Here is a 17207-nt window from a genome sequence, read left to right on the forward strand (position 1 = left end):
TCTCCTCGACAATCTCCATCAGCACAGGTACCCCACAGGGCTGTGTGCTTCGCCCCCTGCTCTATTCATTTTTTACTTAAGGCTGTATGGCTAAGCATAGCTTCAATGCCATATTGAAATTTGCCGATGATACCACTGTCATGGACACATCGAAGGTGGTGGCAAACCAGCATATAGCAGGGAGATTGAAAATCTGGCTGAGCGGTGCCACAACAACTTCTTCTCAACGTCAACAAAACCAAGGAGCCAATTATAGACTTCAGGATGAGGAAACCAGAGGTCCATGAGCCAGTTATCATCAGGGGATCAGAGGTGGAGAGGATCAGCAACTTTAAGTTCCTCAGTATTATCATTTCAGAGGACATTTCATGCATATGTAAATGCAATTACGAAGAACGCACGGAAGCACCTCTACTTCCTTAGAAGTTTGCGAAGATTCGGCACACCATCTAAAATCACATTTATAGGTGTGTGGTGGAGAGTATATTGACTGACTGCATCACAGCCTGGTATGGAAACACCAACGCCCTTGAACAGAAAATTCAACAAAAAGTTGCAGACACAGCTCAGCCCATCACGGGTAAAGCCCTTCCCACCACTGAGCACACCTACATGGAGCGTTGTCACAGGAAAGCTGCATCCAACATCAGGAACCCCCACCACAAAGGTCATGCTCTCTTCTTGCTGCTTTCACCAGGAAGGTGGTACAAGAGCCCCAGAACTCACAACACCAGGTTCAGGAACAGTTATTACCCCTCAACCATCAGGCCGTTGTACCAGAGGGGATAACTTCACACAACTTCTCTTGCCCCTCACCAAATCATTCCCACAAGCTATGGACTCACTTTCAAGAACTCTTCATTGATATTTGCAATATTTAATGCTAATTTATTTTTTATTATTACTATTACTTTCTTTTGTATTTGCAGTTTGTTGTCTTTTGCACACAATCTTAATAATGAGAAGTTTGGTGGATTCTGAAGAGCTGCATGAGGTGAGGAGACTGAGTTCATGGTGAAGGGGTGTATTCTGAACACTGTAGACATGATCTTTAATTTGAACAACAGTCATTTGGAGGATCATGAAATAACAATGGAATATGCCACTGCCTTCAGGGGATTAATACGGTTACAAAAAATTGTAAGAACAATCAAATTCACCTTTGCTCTTCTTCAAGATCAGCAATGATGCGCTCCAATTCACTCCTTTCTTCTTTCTCTACTGACTTGAGGATCTGAACAGGACTTTGAGGCTGGCTTATAGGTGATTCACTCCCCAGTGTTTGACAGAACTGTTGAATTAGTGCGTGTTCATCATCACTGTACAAAGAATACATTACTCATTTTACAGTTCTTCTGTAATGTAAAAATATGTATTTTTAAAATCTTTATAATTTCATGCAAGTAATCTGCAACTGTCCCCGCTCCAACAGGAAATCACAAATATCTTCAGGTTATTGATTCAATTACAATTTAAAAACATTACATTTTTATTTAGGTGGTATGTTCCTTACCTATTACCAGAATATCACTATTTAAGATGCACTGTAGTTCAAGCTGCTATGTATAAATCATACTGAGTGCACTAATCGTTCAAATTACTTACATACTTCCTGTGGCAGAACTACTGTCGGTGAGCAAAGATCCGTTAGTTCTCTCCATCTGTGCCAGCCTGAATAAAAGGTGCCAGATTATCTTATTAGATTCCAATAAAATTAGAAGAGTACTTGAATTATAGTATTACTTATATCTTAATAAGCAGTCTTAAGGAGTCCCATGTTTACATATTTGCAAAAGGCCAGACATTGCGGAGGTTGTTCTCCAATGACTGTTTGAAGTTCAGAAAAAGTTTACTTGACTGCTACTTAGAGCAGGTAAGTTTCCTTGAGGAAAGACTTTTTCAAATTCCGGAGGTCTGAAGCACTTCTCTCCCCTTTCTCGATCTCTCGGTCTTCATCTCTGGAGACAGACTGTCCACTGACATCTTCTGCAAGCCCACTGACTCTCATAACTACCTCGACTATACCTCTTCCCAACCCGCCACATGCAAAAATGCCATTCCCTATTCCCAGTTCCTCCGTCTCCGCCACATCTGCTCCGAGGATGAGGTTTTCCGTTCCAGGACATCTCAAATGTCCTCTTTCTTTAAGGATCGTGTTTTCCCTTCTGCTGTCATCAATGACGCCCTCACCCGCATCTCCTCCATTTCCTGCCCCATCCTCCCGCCACCACAACAGGGACAGAGTTCCCCTTGTCCTCACCTACCACTCCACCAGCCTCCGGATCCAGCACATTATCCTCCGCAACTTCCGCCACCTTCAACAGGACCCCACCACTAAGCACATCTTTCCCTCTCCACTTTCCGCAGGGATCGGTCCCTCCAGAACTCCCTGGTCCACACATCGCTCCCCACGGATCTCCCACCCGGTACATATCCCTGTAAGCGTAAGTGCTACACCTGTCCCTACATCTCCTCTCTTGCCACCATTCAGGGCCCCAAACAGTCCTTCCAAGTGAGGCAACACTTCACTTGTGAATCTGTTGGGGTCATCTATTGCAACCGGTGCGGCCTCCTCTACATCGGTGAAACCCGACGCAGATTGGGGGACCGCTTCGTCGAGCACCTCCGCTCCATCCGCCAAAACAGACAGGATCTCCCAGTAGCCACCCACTTCAACTCTGCTTTCCACTCCCATTCAGATATGTCCATACATGGCCTCCTCTACTGCCATGATGAGGCCAAACTCAGGCTGGAGGAGCAACATCTCATATACCGTCTAGGTAGTCTCCAGCCCCTTGGTATGAACACAGAATTCTCCAACTTCCGGTAATTCCCTCCCCCTCTCCCTATGTCACTGTGCTCCCTCCCCCAGCTACCTATCACCTCCCTCATGGTTCCGCCTCCTTCTACTACCCATTGTGTTTTCCCCTATTCTTTCTTCACCTTTCCTGCCTATCACCTCCCTGCCTACCCTCCCCCACCCCTTTATTTTTCCCCTTACTGGTTTTTCACCTGGAACCTACCAGCCTCCTCCTTCCCACCCTCCCCCCACCTTCTTTATAAGGCCTCTGCCCCTTCCCTCTGCAGTCCTGACGAAGGGTTCCGGCCTGAAACGTCGACCGATCTTTTCCACGGATGCTGCCCGACCAGCTGAGTTCCTCCAGCGTGTTGTGAGCGTTGCTTTGACCCCAGCATCTGCAGATTATTTTGTGTTCAGAGCAAGAGAGGACCTGATTGACAACTACCAGATCCTACTGAGTTTTGACAGCATGGTTACAGAAAAGATAGTCTCACATAAAATCTAGATCCAGAGGAACACCTATTTAACTAAAAGGCATGGTGATTTTTTTTCCCTATCTCAGCAGGCTGGAGAGTCTTTGGAATTCTCTTCCTTAAAGTCCAATGGAGACGGTCTACGTAAACTTTTAAGGAAGAGACAAACAGATTCTTGATAAGCAATGGGGTGGAATGTTACTGACTGAGAATGGACAAGAATGCAGATGTGTGGTTATACTCAGATCACCCATGACCTTATTGAATGGTGAAGAAGTCTTAACAGCCTTGTGGGTGCACAACAGACTGGAAATGCTGGAAATCTGGAGTAACATGCACAAAATGCTGGAGGAATTTCAGTCAACCAGCATCAATGGAGGGAAACAGTCATGTTTCAGGCTGTGATCCTTCATCAATATGTACAGCAATCTATCAAATTTTGCCAAAATTAATACACAAGGTATGAAGTATAACGATGAGATTGCTATCTATTTTTGTTTAATTGCAAAACTTAATTTGAAACTAAATTTCAACTTGGTTAAAATGAGCATTTTGAAACCCAAGAATCTGAACAGAACAAACTAGTTTCATCTCGTAACACCTTTTCAATTTCAATTAGTATCTGCGAATATTTTTGTTACCTGTTGGCATAGTGTTCTATTCTGGAATGTGTATCATCTTGGGACAGCCGCGGAGATTGTGTGGGGCTATAATAATAAAACATCTGATTATTAATATTTCAGTTTAAACATCAAAACAAATATATTTCATCATTATTTTAGCATTGTTAAGTTTATGAAGGTAGATGTTACAATCTACTGCAATAGAAATGAAATGTGCAGTAAAATGGAATGGGAATTATATTTCCTTTTCAACACTAGTTTAACATTATCTTTAGTTCCCCATTTTAAGCAGCTTTCCATAGCTTTTGTTACTTGTGATACAAAAGACTAAGGTGGAAGAATACAGTAATTTAATGCTCTGCATGCTATAAAAACAAAAAGTGCATATGCAATGCTGATCAGATCAGCTCGATACCTTCTTAATGATGTAATGCTCATGTTGAAATATCCCTTTGTAGTTACTATTTTATTTTTGACTAACAGGGGAGCATGGTTTGCAGGGCAGGGGGATTTCTCGGGAAAGAGCACAATAAGTTGACATAATACAAAACTACATGTCTGAGTGTTCTATTATTGTTTTCCATTTAAAATAAACAAATTCTTAATCATGACAGATGCATTAACTGAAAGCACAAAAGGGAAATGATAAATTCTCTAGTCCCCGGCAAAAGGAAGACATTCAGTACTTAACACAGCAACAAACTGCTGTTGGGTTGAGGTGATGTATTTGGCATGCAAGACAGTAACATATACTCACTCATACTGTTCAGGCCACATGCTGATGAGTGTGACAGGGCTGCAAAAGAGAGAAAATTACAGAACGTTGTTTATGCCACTCAAAAATTGATGAAATATTTTACAACAATGCACAGTAATGAAACACGCATACTAAGGATGTTGGTGCAATTCAAGTAAACATCAAAGGCAACACATCCATCATTAATAAGCCTGGCTCTTGGTGCCTTAAGGAAAAATTATTCAATTTTATTACATTGTTGTTAAATAATATTCCCTCTCTACTTTACTAGGACACCGATATTTTCTGAATTTTCTAAGCACCTCCCTAACACTGCTCTTGAAATATCACTCCACCTTAGTCAGGAAAGCATTCATGTTCTGTCCTTTTGTTTTACCTTCTGCACAGGCAAGCCAATGAACTTCAAATCAACTTAAGCTTTAAAGCCCAATACCAAACAGTCTCTATCTGCCTTTAACTCGTGAATTGTGTTCGCCAAATTTACTTCTTGTGTCTTTCTGTTTGAACCCAGCAACACACTTACTCCTTCATACAGCAGAGAAGGAGAATGGTATATTCTGTATTAGCACAGCCTATTTTCCAAAATGTCTTTCACCTACGCCTGAAAGTGTTAAGTTTGTTACTCAACATTACGTTCATAGGTGCTCTTCAGAAGCAATGACCATATTGGTGATGTGCTTGAACCTAGACCAAATACCATCCCGATATTGATTCATGGGATGATCACAATTAAACATGGTTACTCATTTCAATGTCCTTTTCTTGGGAGGTAACTGAATAGTTTGCAAATTATTTGAGCTTTTCTTCTCTAATCGGATTACCCACCAGTAGAACAAATTTCTCTGCAGTACTTGGTTTCACTCCAACAGTGGCAAAATCAATTTAGTGTTAAAAGAAAAGTGCTATCAGTTTGGAACTTATTTTGGTTTCTGACAACTGACACTGAAAATGCTCAAACAAGCAGAATCAGAAAATGAACCAGTTGGCCCGTTCATCTCACTCTCCTCCTCTGCTTCAAAACACTGCAAAGTCACAACAGTTGGTCCAGCTGAAATAAGTGTGGTTATCAATGACAGAAATCAGTCTAATGGAAATCACAAAAACAGGTGGCAAGTTGCTGGTCCAACAAGGATAATGTCTTACTCAATGACTGGATTTTGGAGACAAGCACGAAGGAGACCAATGTTTTCATCACTTGGCCTTCTTATTTTTATATAGTGCTTTTCTGAATGTATACTATATTATACATGTACAGTTTAAAATCTTTCGTTCCCTTCAAAACAAAGGGTGCACTATAGTGCAAAACTAATTATTCATCACTTAAAAGCCACACATTGTCAAACTTACATTTCAAGATTTTCACCTTCCAGGACTGTTTGTACGGGCAGGTAACCCAGACGGTGATGCTTGGCAAAGTACTTCTTTGATCTGAACTTATTTTTCAGCACTTTAGTAAAATCACGTACATCTTCACCTGATGTTGTCTAAAAATGCAAAAGATATTATGAATTCTCATGAAGTGCTCTGCTAATTCAGCCATTCATCTCATGCAAAATGTGTGCATGTTAACTGGACGAAGTCTTGTCAGGGAAGTAATTATGTTTGTACCTGAGGATCAGGCCTAAGGTTTCCTTATAGTTGTTGATCATGAAGTAATTAATATAAGGAAGAAAACATTGAATTCAAATGAGTCAAGAACAGTGGAAATAGAGAAAACAAATGCCATGTGGTTGAAGGAATTGAGGCTGTCATTTTGTGAAGCTGGCCTGAAACCTGTATTAAAATGGACACAATAATTTTCAAAGAAGAAGTTATTTGTGAGATGTTCTTTGCTAAGACAGAACACGGAGGTTTATAGAGGAGTCTGTGTCTGACCTGAATAACTCGAACCTAGTAACTGGCTGTTTTGCTCTGATTCAGAACAGAGACATTAATTACAAGTTGATACTTGTGAGAAGGGCAATAAAATGGTGCTAGCTTTGACGAGAGCTAATGGGATGGTGCCACACGTTAGCCAGATAGGCTTGAGCCAACAATATCGAAATACAGTATTCGAATTGATAAGAAAAGAGCACAAATATGAGGGCCTTTGAATGCAAAGCAGCAAGTACTCCAGAGACCAACTATTGCGAGGAAGACCCCTATTCCAGTGGCTGGGAGAATGATTAATCATTTGACCAATGGGGGAGCCCTATTTCAGTGTTATAAATTGGACAAGTGGTCAGAATGAGTATTAGTACAGGGTAACAGTAAAATTCATGTTTGTTGTTGGTCAGGGGTCAGCTTAGTTACGTTGATATTTGTGCAGAGACAACAAACTGCAAGCTTTGATTAATTAAGAGTTGCGTCGTGAAATGTCTAATATAGATCAGTTGATGATAATGATACTGCTCAGATTATAAAAAAAACATTGGAAATGTCAGAACAATCATTAAGTGGAAGTTAAACTATTTTCCCTTAGTTAATAAACAACACAAATGACAGAGAAGATGTTGAAAATACCCTGACCATTTGCAGGATCTGGTACAGTAATTTGAATATGCAGGAGCACAAGAAGCTTCAAAGAGTAATGGATTCAGTCCAATACATTACTGGCACAAAACTCCCCAATTTCAATCTACATGAGGCACAACATGCATCATCACAGTGAGAATCAGAGTCAGGCTTGTTATCACCGGCGTGTGTTGTAAAATTTGTTAACTTAGCAGCAGAACAATGAAATACATGACAGTAAAGAAAAAAAGTAGATCAACTATATTAAGTATATATATGTATATTAAATAGATTAAAATGGTATAGAAACAGAAGTAATATATATTTTTTAAAAATTGAGTTAGCATTCATGGGCTCAAGGTCCATTTAGGGATCGTATGACAGAGGGGAAAGTGCTGTTCCTGAATCGCTGATTGTGTCCCGTCAGACTTCTGCACCTCATTCCTGAGAGTAACAATGAGAAGGGGGCACACCTTGGGTGATGGGGGTCCTTTCTGCAGCACCGATCCTTCCAGATGTCTTAGATACTATGGAGGCTAGTACCCAAGATGGAACTGTCTAATTTTACAACTTCCTGTAGCTTCTTTCAATCCTACACCGTAGTCCCCCCATGCCAAACAGTGATGCAGTCTGTCAGAATGTTCTCCATGGTACATCTATAGAAGTTTTTATACCAAATCTCCTCAAACTCCTATGAAATATAGCCGCAATCTTACCTTCTTCATAGTTGCATCACTATGTTGGGAACAGGTTAAATCCTCAGAGACTTTGACACCTAGGAACGTGAAATTGCTCACTCTCTCCACTTCTGATCCCTCTATGAGGATTGGTTCATGTTCCCTTGTCTTAACCTTCCTGAAGACCACAATCAGCTCTTTCATCTTACCGACACTGAGTGCAAGGTTGTTGCTGTGACACCACTCAACTGGCTGGTATATCTCGCTCCTGTACGCCCTCCCATCTCCATCTGAGATTCTACCAACAATGGTTATATCATCAGCAAATTTACAGGTGCCACTTGAGCTACGCCTAGCCACACAGTCATGGGTGTCAAGTCCACCACCTGGGCCATGCCATCTTCTTGCAGCGACCATCAGTTGGTTCAACAGTTCTTGAACCAAACTGCACAACCTTAATTATCACAGTAGAGTATCAGCACTATGACCACTTAAAACGAAAATGAAATGTTTTCAAAAATTCTAATTGTGCTTTTCTTAGACAATTTTCCATAATTTATGTTTTTCTTATGACTGTTGTGTACCTGGTACAATGTGTCCGTGATGCTGCAAGTAGATTTTTCATTGTACCTATGCATACATGTACTTGTATATATGACATTAAGCTCAACTTTGACCACTGCTTTCACTCAAAATTTGAGAATGGTTCATAATCATAAACTATTCTTAAACCAAGTGCCAGATTCTCCCTTCACTCTTCATTCACCATTTACCAGCTTAGCACAGGATAGATGATCTGATGCGAAAGCTCAGCAAATGCCACTCTGCAATGAGCTGTTGCTTCTTTTTCACCTTTGATAGTTCCTCCGAAAGCAACACCATGTTTCTATTGAATTGCATTTGAGTGAATGACAGAACAATAAACCACATCAAAATGAGAACGGTTAAAAAAATTCTAAATTTTAAGCTCTTTTAAATTCAATGTATAATCTAAATCTCAATATTGTTAGCATTCAATATATATCAAAATAATGTCAGAAATAAAGAAAAATAAGCAGGATCAGTTATTATAGAAATATGGTTCAGGATGGCCATGGCTGCAAATGCAATATTCTGTCAAACCATAAGATATAGGAGCAGAATTAGGCTATTTGGCCCATTGAGTCTGCTCCGCCATTTCATCATGACTGACCCAATTTTCCTTAGCTCCAGTCTCCTGCCTTCACTCCATATCCCTTCATGCCCTGACTAATCAAGAAGCTATCAATCTCTCGAGGAAGAGGTACAGTCAACTTTTCGGGCCGAGACCCTTTGTCAGGACTAACTGAAAAAAGATAGTAGAGATTGAAAGGCTACCCAGACGGAATATAAGGTGTTGTTCCTCCAACCTGTGTGTGGCTTCATCTTGACAGTAGAGGAGACTGTGGATAGACATGTCAGAATGGGAACAGATCTTGACAGTAGAGGTTGGAAGAACAACGTCTTATATTCCGTCTGGGTAGCCTCCAACCTGATGGCATGAACATTAACTTCTCTAACTTCCGTTAATGCCCCACCTTCCCTTCGTACCCCATCCATTATTTATTCATTTATTTTTTTTTCTCTCTCTCTCTCTCCTTTTTCTCCCTCTGTCCCTCTCACTATACTCCTTGCCCATCCTCTGGGCTTACCCCCTCCCCCTTTCTCCCTCGGTCTCCCGTCCCATGATCCTCTCATATTCCTTTTGCCAATCAACTTTCCAGATACCGCCCCCGCCCCCCCCCCCCAGTCTTCTCCTATCATTTCGGATTCCCCCTCCCCCTCCCACTTTCAAATCTCTTACTATCTCTTCTTTCAGTTTGTCCTGATGAAGGGTCTCGGCCTGAACCGTCGACTGTACTTCTTCCTATAGATGCTGCCTGGCCTGCTGCGTTCACCAGGAATTTTTATGTGTGTTGCTTAAAATTCCAGCATCTGCAGATTTCCTCATGTTTGCACTGTTAATCTCTGCCTTAAACATATATAAAGACTTGGCCTCCAGCGCCCCCCGTGGCAAACAATTCCACAGATTCACCACTCTCTGGCTGAAGAAATTCCTCCTTACTTTGTTCTAAAAGGACGCTCCTCTATTTTGAGGCTGTGTCCTCTGGTCTTAGACTCTCCCACCATAGGAAACATACTCTCCACATCCATTCAGTCAAGGCCTTTTCACCATTCAACAGGTTTCAATAAGGTCACCCCTCATTCTTCTGAATTTTAGTGAATACAGGCCCAAAGTATTCAAATGTTCTTCATATGACAAACCATTCAATCGTGGAATCATTTTTGTGAAGCTCCTTTGAACACTGTCCAGTTTCAACAGATCCTTTCTAAGGAGCCCAAAAGTGCTCACAAATCTCCAAGTGAAGCCTCACCAGTGCTTTATGAAAAGTTTCAACATTACATCATTAGTTTTATAATCTCGTCCTCTTGAAATAAATACTAACATCATGTTTGCCTTTCTCACAACATGCTCAACCTGCAAATTAACCTTTACGGAATTATGCAAGAGGGCTCCCAGGTCTTTCGGTGCCTCAGTTTTTTGTATTTTCACTCCATTTAGAAAATAGTCAACCCTTTTATTTCTTCTACCAAAGTGCATGACCATACATTCCCAAGGCTACTCCACCTGCCATTCCTTTGCCCATTCTCCAAATCTATCCAAGTTCTTCTGAGCTTCACTACTTCCTCAAAACTACCTGTCCTTCCACCTATCTTCAGATCATCTGTAAACTTTGCAACCGAACCAGTAATTCCATCACCCAAGACAATGACACAAATTCCAGGACAGAACACGCTCAAAGTCAAAGGAGATGGAAAATGGAAAAGGAATTGGAGAGCTTTGGTGAGGAAGGCTGATATCACAACAGTGGAGTTAAAACATCTTGGCACATGGTATCAGAAAACAGGATTAGTATGTGTATTAGTAGCAAATATATGATTGGTGGGGATAGTCAATCAGAGCTACTTTAGTGGATATGATGTTGGGTGGAGTATTAATCATGAAATAATGGACACTGTGATGAACAAAATGCAATAATCATGGACAAATCTAATTTTTGTATAGATTGGACAAATCAAATTGGAAAAAGTAATCTCGAGGATGAGTTCGTGCAATGCAGTCAAGACAATTTTCCAGAAAAGTACTTTATGAACTCATCTGGGAAGGAGGTTATTTTATTATGTTAAGTGCAATGAGACAGAATTATTTCATGACCTACTTATTGAGGGTCCACTGGGAAGAATGATTATGAAATGATAAAATATATCTTACATTTGGTTTGAGAGCAATAAAACTTGGTACTAAACTACATTCTGAATATAGGCAATTACGTGACAATGAATGAAAAGCTAGTCAGAGTGAATGGGGAAACTGGATTAAAATGTATGATAGCAAAGGCAAACTTTTGAAATAGTATTTCATAACTGTTAACAAAAGATATGAAGCATGGAGAAACAAGGGCTCCACAAGAATCAAGTCTATGTATGCAGAAATAAAAGGTCATGAATGACAGTAAATTGAAAAAAATTTATAATGATATTATACAGGATTAGATTAAGTTCAGAAAAAAGGAAAGGTTTCCTGAAAAAAATTGATGAAGGTAAAAATAAGGGAATAAACTGGCAATAAATACAAAAACAGATTCTAAAAGTTCTACCAGTATATTAAATGAAAGAGAGCACCCTAAGAAAATATTAGTTCTTCACAATGTTCTCTCTAATTTGTAATGACCAGTGTACACAAAAATCTTGTGCTTTGCAATCTTTTGCCCCTTGACAACAACATGTTGACACTGAATTCTTAAGTGGAAGCAAACCTGAAGCTATTCTAAGGATAATAAACTACCAATTCTAGTTGGCTGTTCATTATTTAAAAGAATTAAAGTATCTGTCAATAAGAACTTTGACCTCCTCTGGGTTTGATCATCTTCACTTTTGTTCATCTGCACTCTCATAAAACATACAGTCCCTATAAAAATAATTCACCCCCTTGGAAGTTTTCTTTTGCAACATTGAATTACAGTGACTTTAATTTTGCTTTTTTGAAACTGATCAACAGAAAAAGACTCTCATGTCAAAGTGAAAACAGATCCCCACAAAGTGATCCAAATTAATTACAAATACAAAACATAAAATAATTGATTGCATAAGTATTCACACCCACCCCTTTAATAATGGCATACCAAATGGCACAGCCAATTGATTTTAGAAGTCACAAAATTAGTTAAATAGAGATCTGTTTTTTGAAACCTGTGTGCAGTCAAGGTGTTTCAATTGACTGTAGTGAAAATACTCCTGATCTGGAAGGTCCAACTGTTGGTGAGTCAATATTCTGGCAAAAACTACACCATGAAGACAAAAGAACACTCCAACCAACTCTGCAAAAAGGTTCTTGAAAAGCACAAGTCAGCAGATGGATACAAGAAAATTTACAAGTCACTGAATATCCCTTGGAGTACAGTTAAGTCAATCATCAAGAAATGGAAAGAATATAGCACCTCTGTAAACCTGCCTAGAACAGGCCGTCCTCAAAAACTGAGTGACTGTGCAAGAAGGGGACAAATGAGGGAGGTCACCAAGAAACCCATGACAACTCTGGAAGAGTTACATGCTTCAGTGGCTGAGATGGGAGAGTCTGTGCGTACAACAACTGTTGCCCGGGTGCTTCACCAGTCGCAGCTTTACGACTGCATAAACAGTGGCAAAGAGAAAGCCACTGTTTAAAAAAAGACTCACATGAAATCTTGGCCAGATTTTGCCAGAAGGCGTGTGGAAGACATTGAAGTTAGCCGGAAGAAATTTCTATGGTCTGATGAAACCAAAATTGAGCTTTTTGGCCTTCAGACTAAACACCATGTTTGGTGTAAGCGAAACACCGTACATCATCAAAACCCGTGAAGCATGGTGGTGGCTGCATCAAACTGTGGGGATGCTTCAGTGCAGCAGGCCCTAGAGAGTTTGTGAAGGTGGAGGATAAAATGAATGCAGCAAAATACCATATTGTCAACACCGTCTGCATCAGAAACCAAAAAAGGATACATGATTGTGTATGATTGTGAAATACATTTAACATGCCAACAAGGTAGAGGGTGACAACCTTTTGTGCACGGTTTAAGTTTCTTTGTGCATTGGTAGCAAATAATCTGTGCACATGCACACTCGTGTACCTCAGAGGGAACCCATTGGTCCCTCAGAATCTAAAAAGGTTGATTTGATAAAGATGAATTTCAAAATTATAGGGACATGACATAATTATTTTGCACCTTTCTCCATAGGAGGATATACTAAGACAAAATAAGAAATGTTGAGGAAAAAGGAAGTAAGTAACTGAAAACAATCACTAAAATCAAAACAATAATAGTAGGCAAACTAATCAGACTCATCCAAAGCAAAGTGGCGGTGTAGATTGTGAAAACATGCAGAGATACTCTGGAAGATTTTGATAGACCAAGTGAAGAGGTGAAGAAATTATATACAACATGGAAAAATTTGAAGATGTTCATTTTGATAGAATAACAAACTGAGATGTTGGCGTTCAGAGGCCTTGGGTGTGCTGCTGCACAAATCAATGCCAGAATTGCAGGTACAGCAAGCAATTATAAAGGCAAAGTGTGCTGGCTTTTACTGTAAGAGGATTTCTGTCCAAAAGATCTTAATCCAATTACATAGCAGGCTGATGAGAAACATCCAGAATTTGTATAAAGGTCTAGTGAAGTGGAGGAAAGGCTTATCAGTTGGATTCTTGGAATGGTCGTTTAGACATAGGAAGAAAAATTAAACAAAGTAGCCCTGAATTATTGAATTTAGAAAAATGAGGTAAAACGTACAGAATTCTTACAGTATTTGAAAGTAAAGATATGAAGTTGATGCTTCTCCTGTCTTGGGTCTCAGGAACCAGGAATTGGAGTGTCAAAGTAAGAGGGCATTTTGAAAAGAACATTCACTTAAAAGGCAGCGAATCTTTGTAACTCTCTACTTAAAGAGGGCTGTGGAGGCTCTGTCGCTGAGCAAGTCCTTTCAGTAAGATGGCGGTGCACTCTGATGCAGCGACCACTCTGGGTCCAATCAAACGTGTATTTATCTGTCCTGCATGTCTCTTTTATGATCACAAGTCACTGCTGGACACTAAGATCAATTACTGCAAAACTATCCCATGACGGAGTTGCTCAATAGCAATGGGGCTGGACTTATTGTGTATTGTTGCCTGGACTTGGTGCATACCGTTGTGTCAAGACAGCACGCAACCCGATAGCAGGGGAGCTGCACTGCCTTGGTTGTTGCGCAGACAAGGCCTTGGACTTGCCTGCTGTGGTTGCTGGAGCTGACTGTGTGCTGCTTGATTTCGTACAGGGTTGGGAGCTGCCCTACCCATCAGTGCAGCCCCCTAGTGTTCACTCAGTGGAAGAACAAGCCGGTCTAGGACAACTCAGGGAGCTGGGACGTAGAATATATTGCTTTTTTCCCTCTTTGTGATGGACAGTTCTTTCTGAAATTGTAACCATATGTGCAATGGCTATACACTGTTGGAAATGCGTTCTGCACCTTGGCCCTGTAGGATCGCCGATTTGTCTGGCTTTATTCATGTATGTTTGAATGATAATTAAACTTGAAATTTGAGTATATTTTTACAGTAATGTTTTTCTCACAACAGTGAGTACGGCCAACAGGTCGACTCCCTGCAAAGAAAATTTCCGTTCCCCGACTTACTTTCCTGTAATAGAACATAGAAACATAGAAAACCTACAGCACAATACAGGCCCTTTGGCTCACAAAGTTGTGCCGAACATGTCCCTACCTTTGAAATTACTAGGCTTACCTATAGCTCTCTATTTTTCTAAGCTCCATGTACCTATCTAAAAGTCTCTTAAAAGACCCTATCGCATCCGCCTCCACAACCACTGCCAGCAGCCCATTCCACGCACTCACCACTCTCTGAGTAAAAAATTACTCCTGACATCTCCTCTGTACCTACTCCCCAGCACCTTAAACCTGTGTCCTCTTGTGGCAACCATTTCAGCCCTGGGAAAAAGCCTCTGACTATCCACACGATCAATGCCTCTCATCATCTTATACACCTCTATCAGGTCACCTCTCATCCTCCGTCGCTCCAAGGAGAAAAGGCTGAGTTCACTCAACCTGTTTTCATCAGGCATGCTCCCCAATCCAGGCAACATCCTTGTAAATCTCCTCTGCACCTTTTCTATGGCTTCCACATCCTTCCTGTAGTGAGGCGACCAGAACTGAGCACAGTACTCCAAGTGGGGTCCTGGTCTGACCAGAGCCCAAAATAGCTGCAACATAACCTCTCGGCTCCTAAATTCAATTCCACGATTGATGAAGGCCAATACACCGTATGCCTTCTTAACCACAGAGTCAACCTGCACAGCTGCTTTGAGCGTCCTATGGACTCGGACCCCAAGATCCCTCTGATACTCTTTTCACCACCTCATGCCCATCACCTCCATCTCAATTCTACCGGCCACCTACACCGAAGGTCACTTGCAATAGCCAATTCATCTATCAATCAACTAAGACATATGGGAGGAAAGTGGTACAACTGAGGAAACCCCCTCAGTCACAAGAAAAACAAACCAACACCCTCCAGATGACACCCAAAGTGATGACTGAACTGGGATCACAGCAACTACAAGGCATCAGCACTCCCTGGTGTAACAAGACTGCTCGATATTGCTTACTCATTGATAAATTGTACCGAGATGAAAGATTGACGAACTGAATGGTGCAGCAGCTATGAGTCGTCAATTGGCACACTCTTGCTTATAATTTGTTCTGTCTGTATTCTTAAGTTTCTAAAGGAAGTGCCTGCAAAGACATTTAACGTCTGTTTGCTTATCTTCCAAAATTCCCTCTGTTCATGAAATGTCTCAAGACACTGAAAAGAAGCAAATGTAATGCTTTTACTTAAGAAGGGATGAGGGGGGAGGAAGGGAAAGAATGTATGAGCTTAAGCCAGTTGTCTTAACATCCGACATGGGAAAATTCTACAATTCATTAAAAGATAATTGGGGAAAATCATAAAATGATGAAGCAGGGTGAGTGAAGTTTTATGCAAGAAAAATAGCATTTGAAAATTTAATTGACTGGCTGGCAGGATGGACAACGGGGAATCAGTAGATGTAGATTTTCTTTGATTCCCAAAATACATTTGGCAAGGTCCCAAATAGAACTTGCTGCACAAGATAAAAAAGCCATTGCCAGTGATGGTAATATAACAGCAGATATAGAGGATTCATTAAGTGACTAAAATCAGAAAGCAGGAACTACTTGGGTGCCACAGGAATTAGTGCTGGGCCTCACGTATTTACACTTTATTTTAATGTACTGGGTGGAAGGACCAACTGAATTGTATTCAGTTATGCAGATGACAGGTGGAAAATTGTAGTGAGGAGAACACCCAAGGAAATATCCACTCACCCCAATATTATTAAAGGGTGTGGAGCATAATTTAGGGGAGATGTCAGATGTCGGACTTGAGTAGTGTGTGCCTGGAATTCACTGCTACAGTTGGTGAAGGATGATACAATAAGGACACTTAACAGACTTCTGGGCGGGCATGTGAATGTACAAAAATTGGGTTGCAAGACTTTGGTATTCTCCAGTCTTCAAAGTTCTCTCGGCAGTTTTCTGTTTTGGAATGATTTTCTTTTGCTGGGTTTCAGGGTGGTGCCAAAGGGCTGGTGTAGTATTATCCCTTTGTTCCAAAGAAAAAAATGAATGAAGATTAACCCAGCAAGTGCAGGCCACACAGTTTAACCTCAGTGGTTAGATACAACAATCCAGGATTAAATTAACAGTCTGTTACATGAACTTGGATTAATTAGTAGAATCTCAGATCATAAAAAGCCAATCCATTGACTTTTGATGAGAGGGGACAAGAGCGCAGTTGCTGCAGTGTAGCTGGAATACAGTCTTTTGTTGGCTTGTTAGCAAGGATGAAGCCAATGTAATTAAGAGAGAGGCTGCTGCGTGGAGAAGGAACTTTCTGAGGGATGGAAAATAGTTATGTGTTCTTTTCTGTAAGACTGATGTTCTCTGAGAGATAGAGTTTGGAGCACTGCTCTTCCTAATACATGGCAATTATTCAGATTTGAATGGACCTGAAGGAACGATTTTTTAAAAAAATCTGCAGATGACATGATGTAGGGGTAAAGTTTTCAAATAAGTTACTGATAGATTTCAAAAGGCATAGAAACACCATGATTCTCCATCCTTACTACAAGAGTCACATGGACAGGGAAACCAAAACAGGTCACTCCAAATAAAGGCCTGAACCTCTAGCATTCACTCACTCAGTCTCACCGTGATACACATTGGACCAACTCCAACAAAGTGTACCAACTCATG

General features: G+C 40.7%; 1 protein-coding gene across 10 annotated transcripts in view; it reads right to left on the bottom strand.

The window, feature by feature from the left end:
* The window catches only part of LOC134350601 (utrophin-like), a 537041-nt gene that overhangs the window by 72522 nt on the left and 447312 nt on the right, over positions 1 to 17207 (bottom strand). For all 10 annotated transcript variants that reach the window (XM_063056033.1, XM_063056035.1, XM_063056034.1 and 7 more), the window contains 5 exons: positions 6001 to 6137; positions 4654 to 4692; positions 3915 to 3980; positions 1606 to 1671; positions 1161 to 1319 (listed from right to left, as the gene is read on the bottom strand). In XM_063056033.1, the coding sequence (XP_062912103.1) occupies positions 1161 to 1319; positions 1606 to 1671; positions 3915 to 3980; positions 4654 to 4692; positions 6001 to 6137 (467 nt within the window). The remainder of the gene's footprint in view (positions 1 to 1160; positions 1320 to 1605; positions 1672 to 3914; positions 3981 to 4653; positions 4693 to 6000; positions 6138 to 17207) is intronic.

Source organism: Mobula hypostoma, chromosome 8 (genome assembly GCF_963921235.1).
Source record: "Mobula hypostoma chromosome 8, sMobHyp1.1, whole genome shotgun sequence".
NCBI classification, from domain to species: domain Eukaryota; kingdom Metazoa; phylum Chordata; class Chondrichthyes; order Myliobatiformes; family Myliobatidae; genus Mobula; species Mobula hypostoma.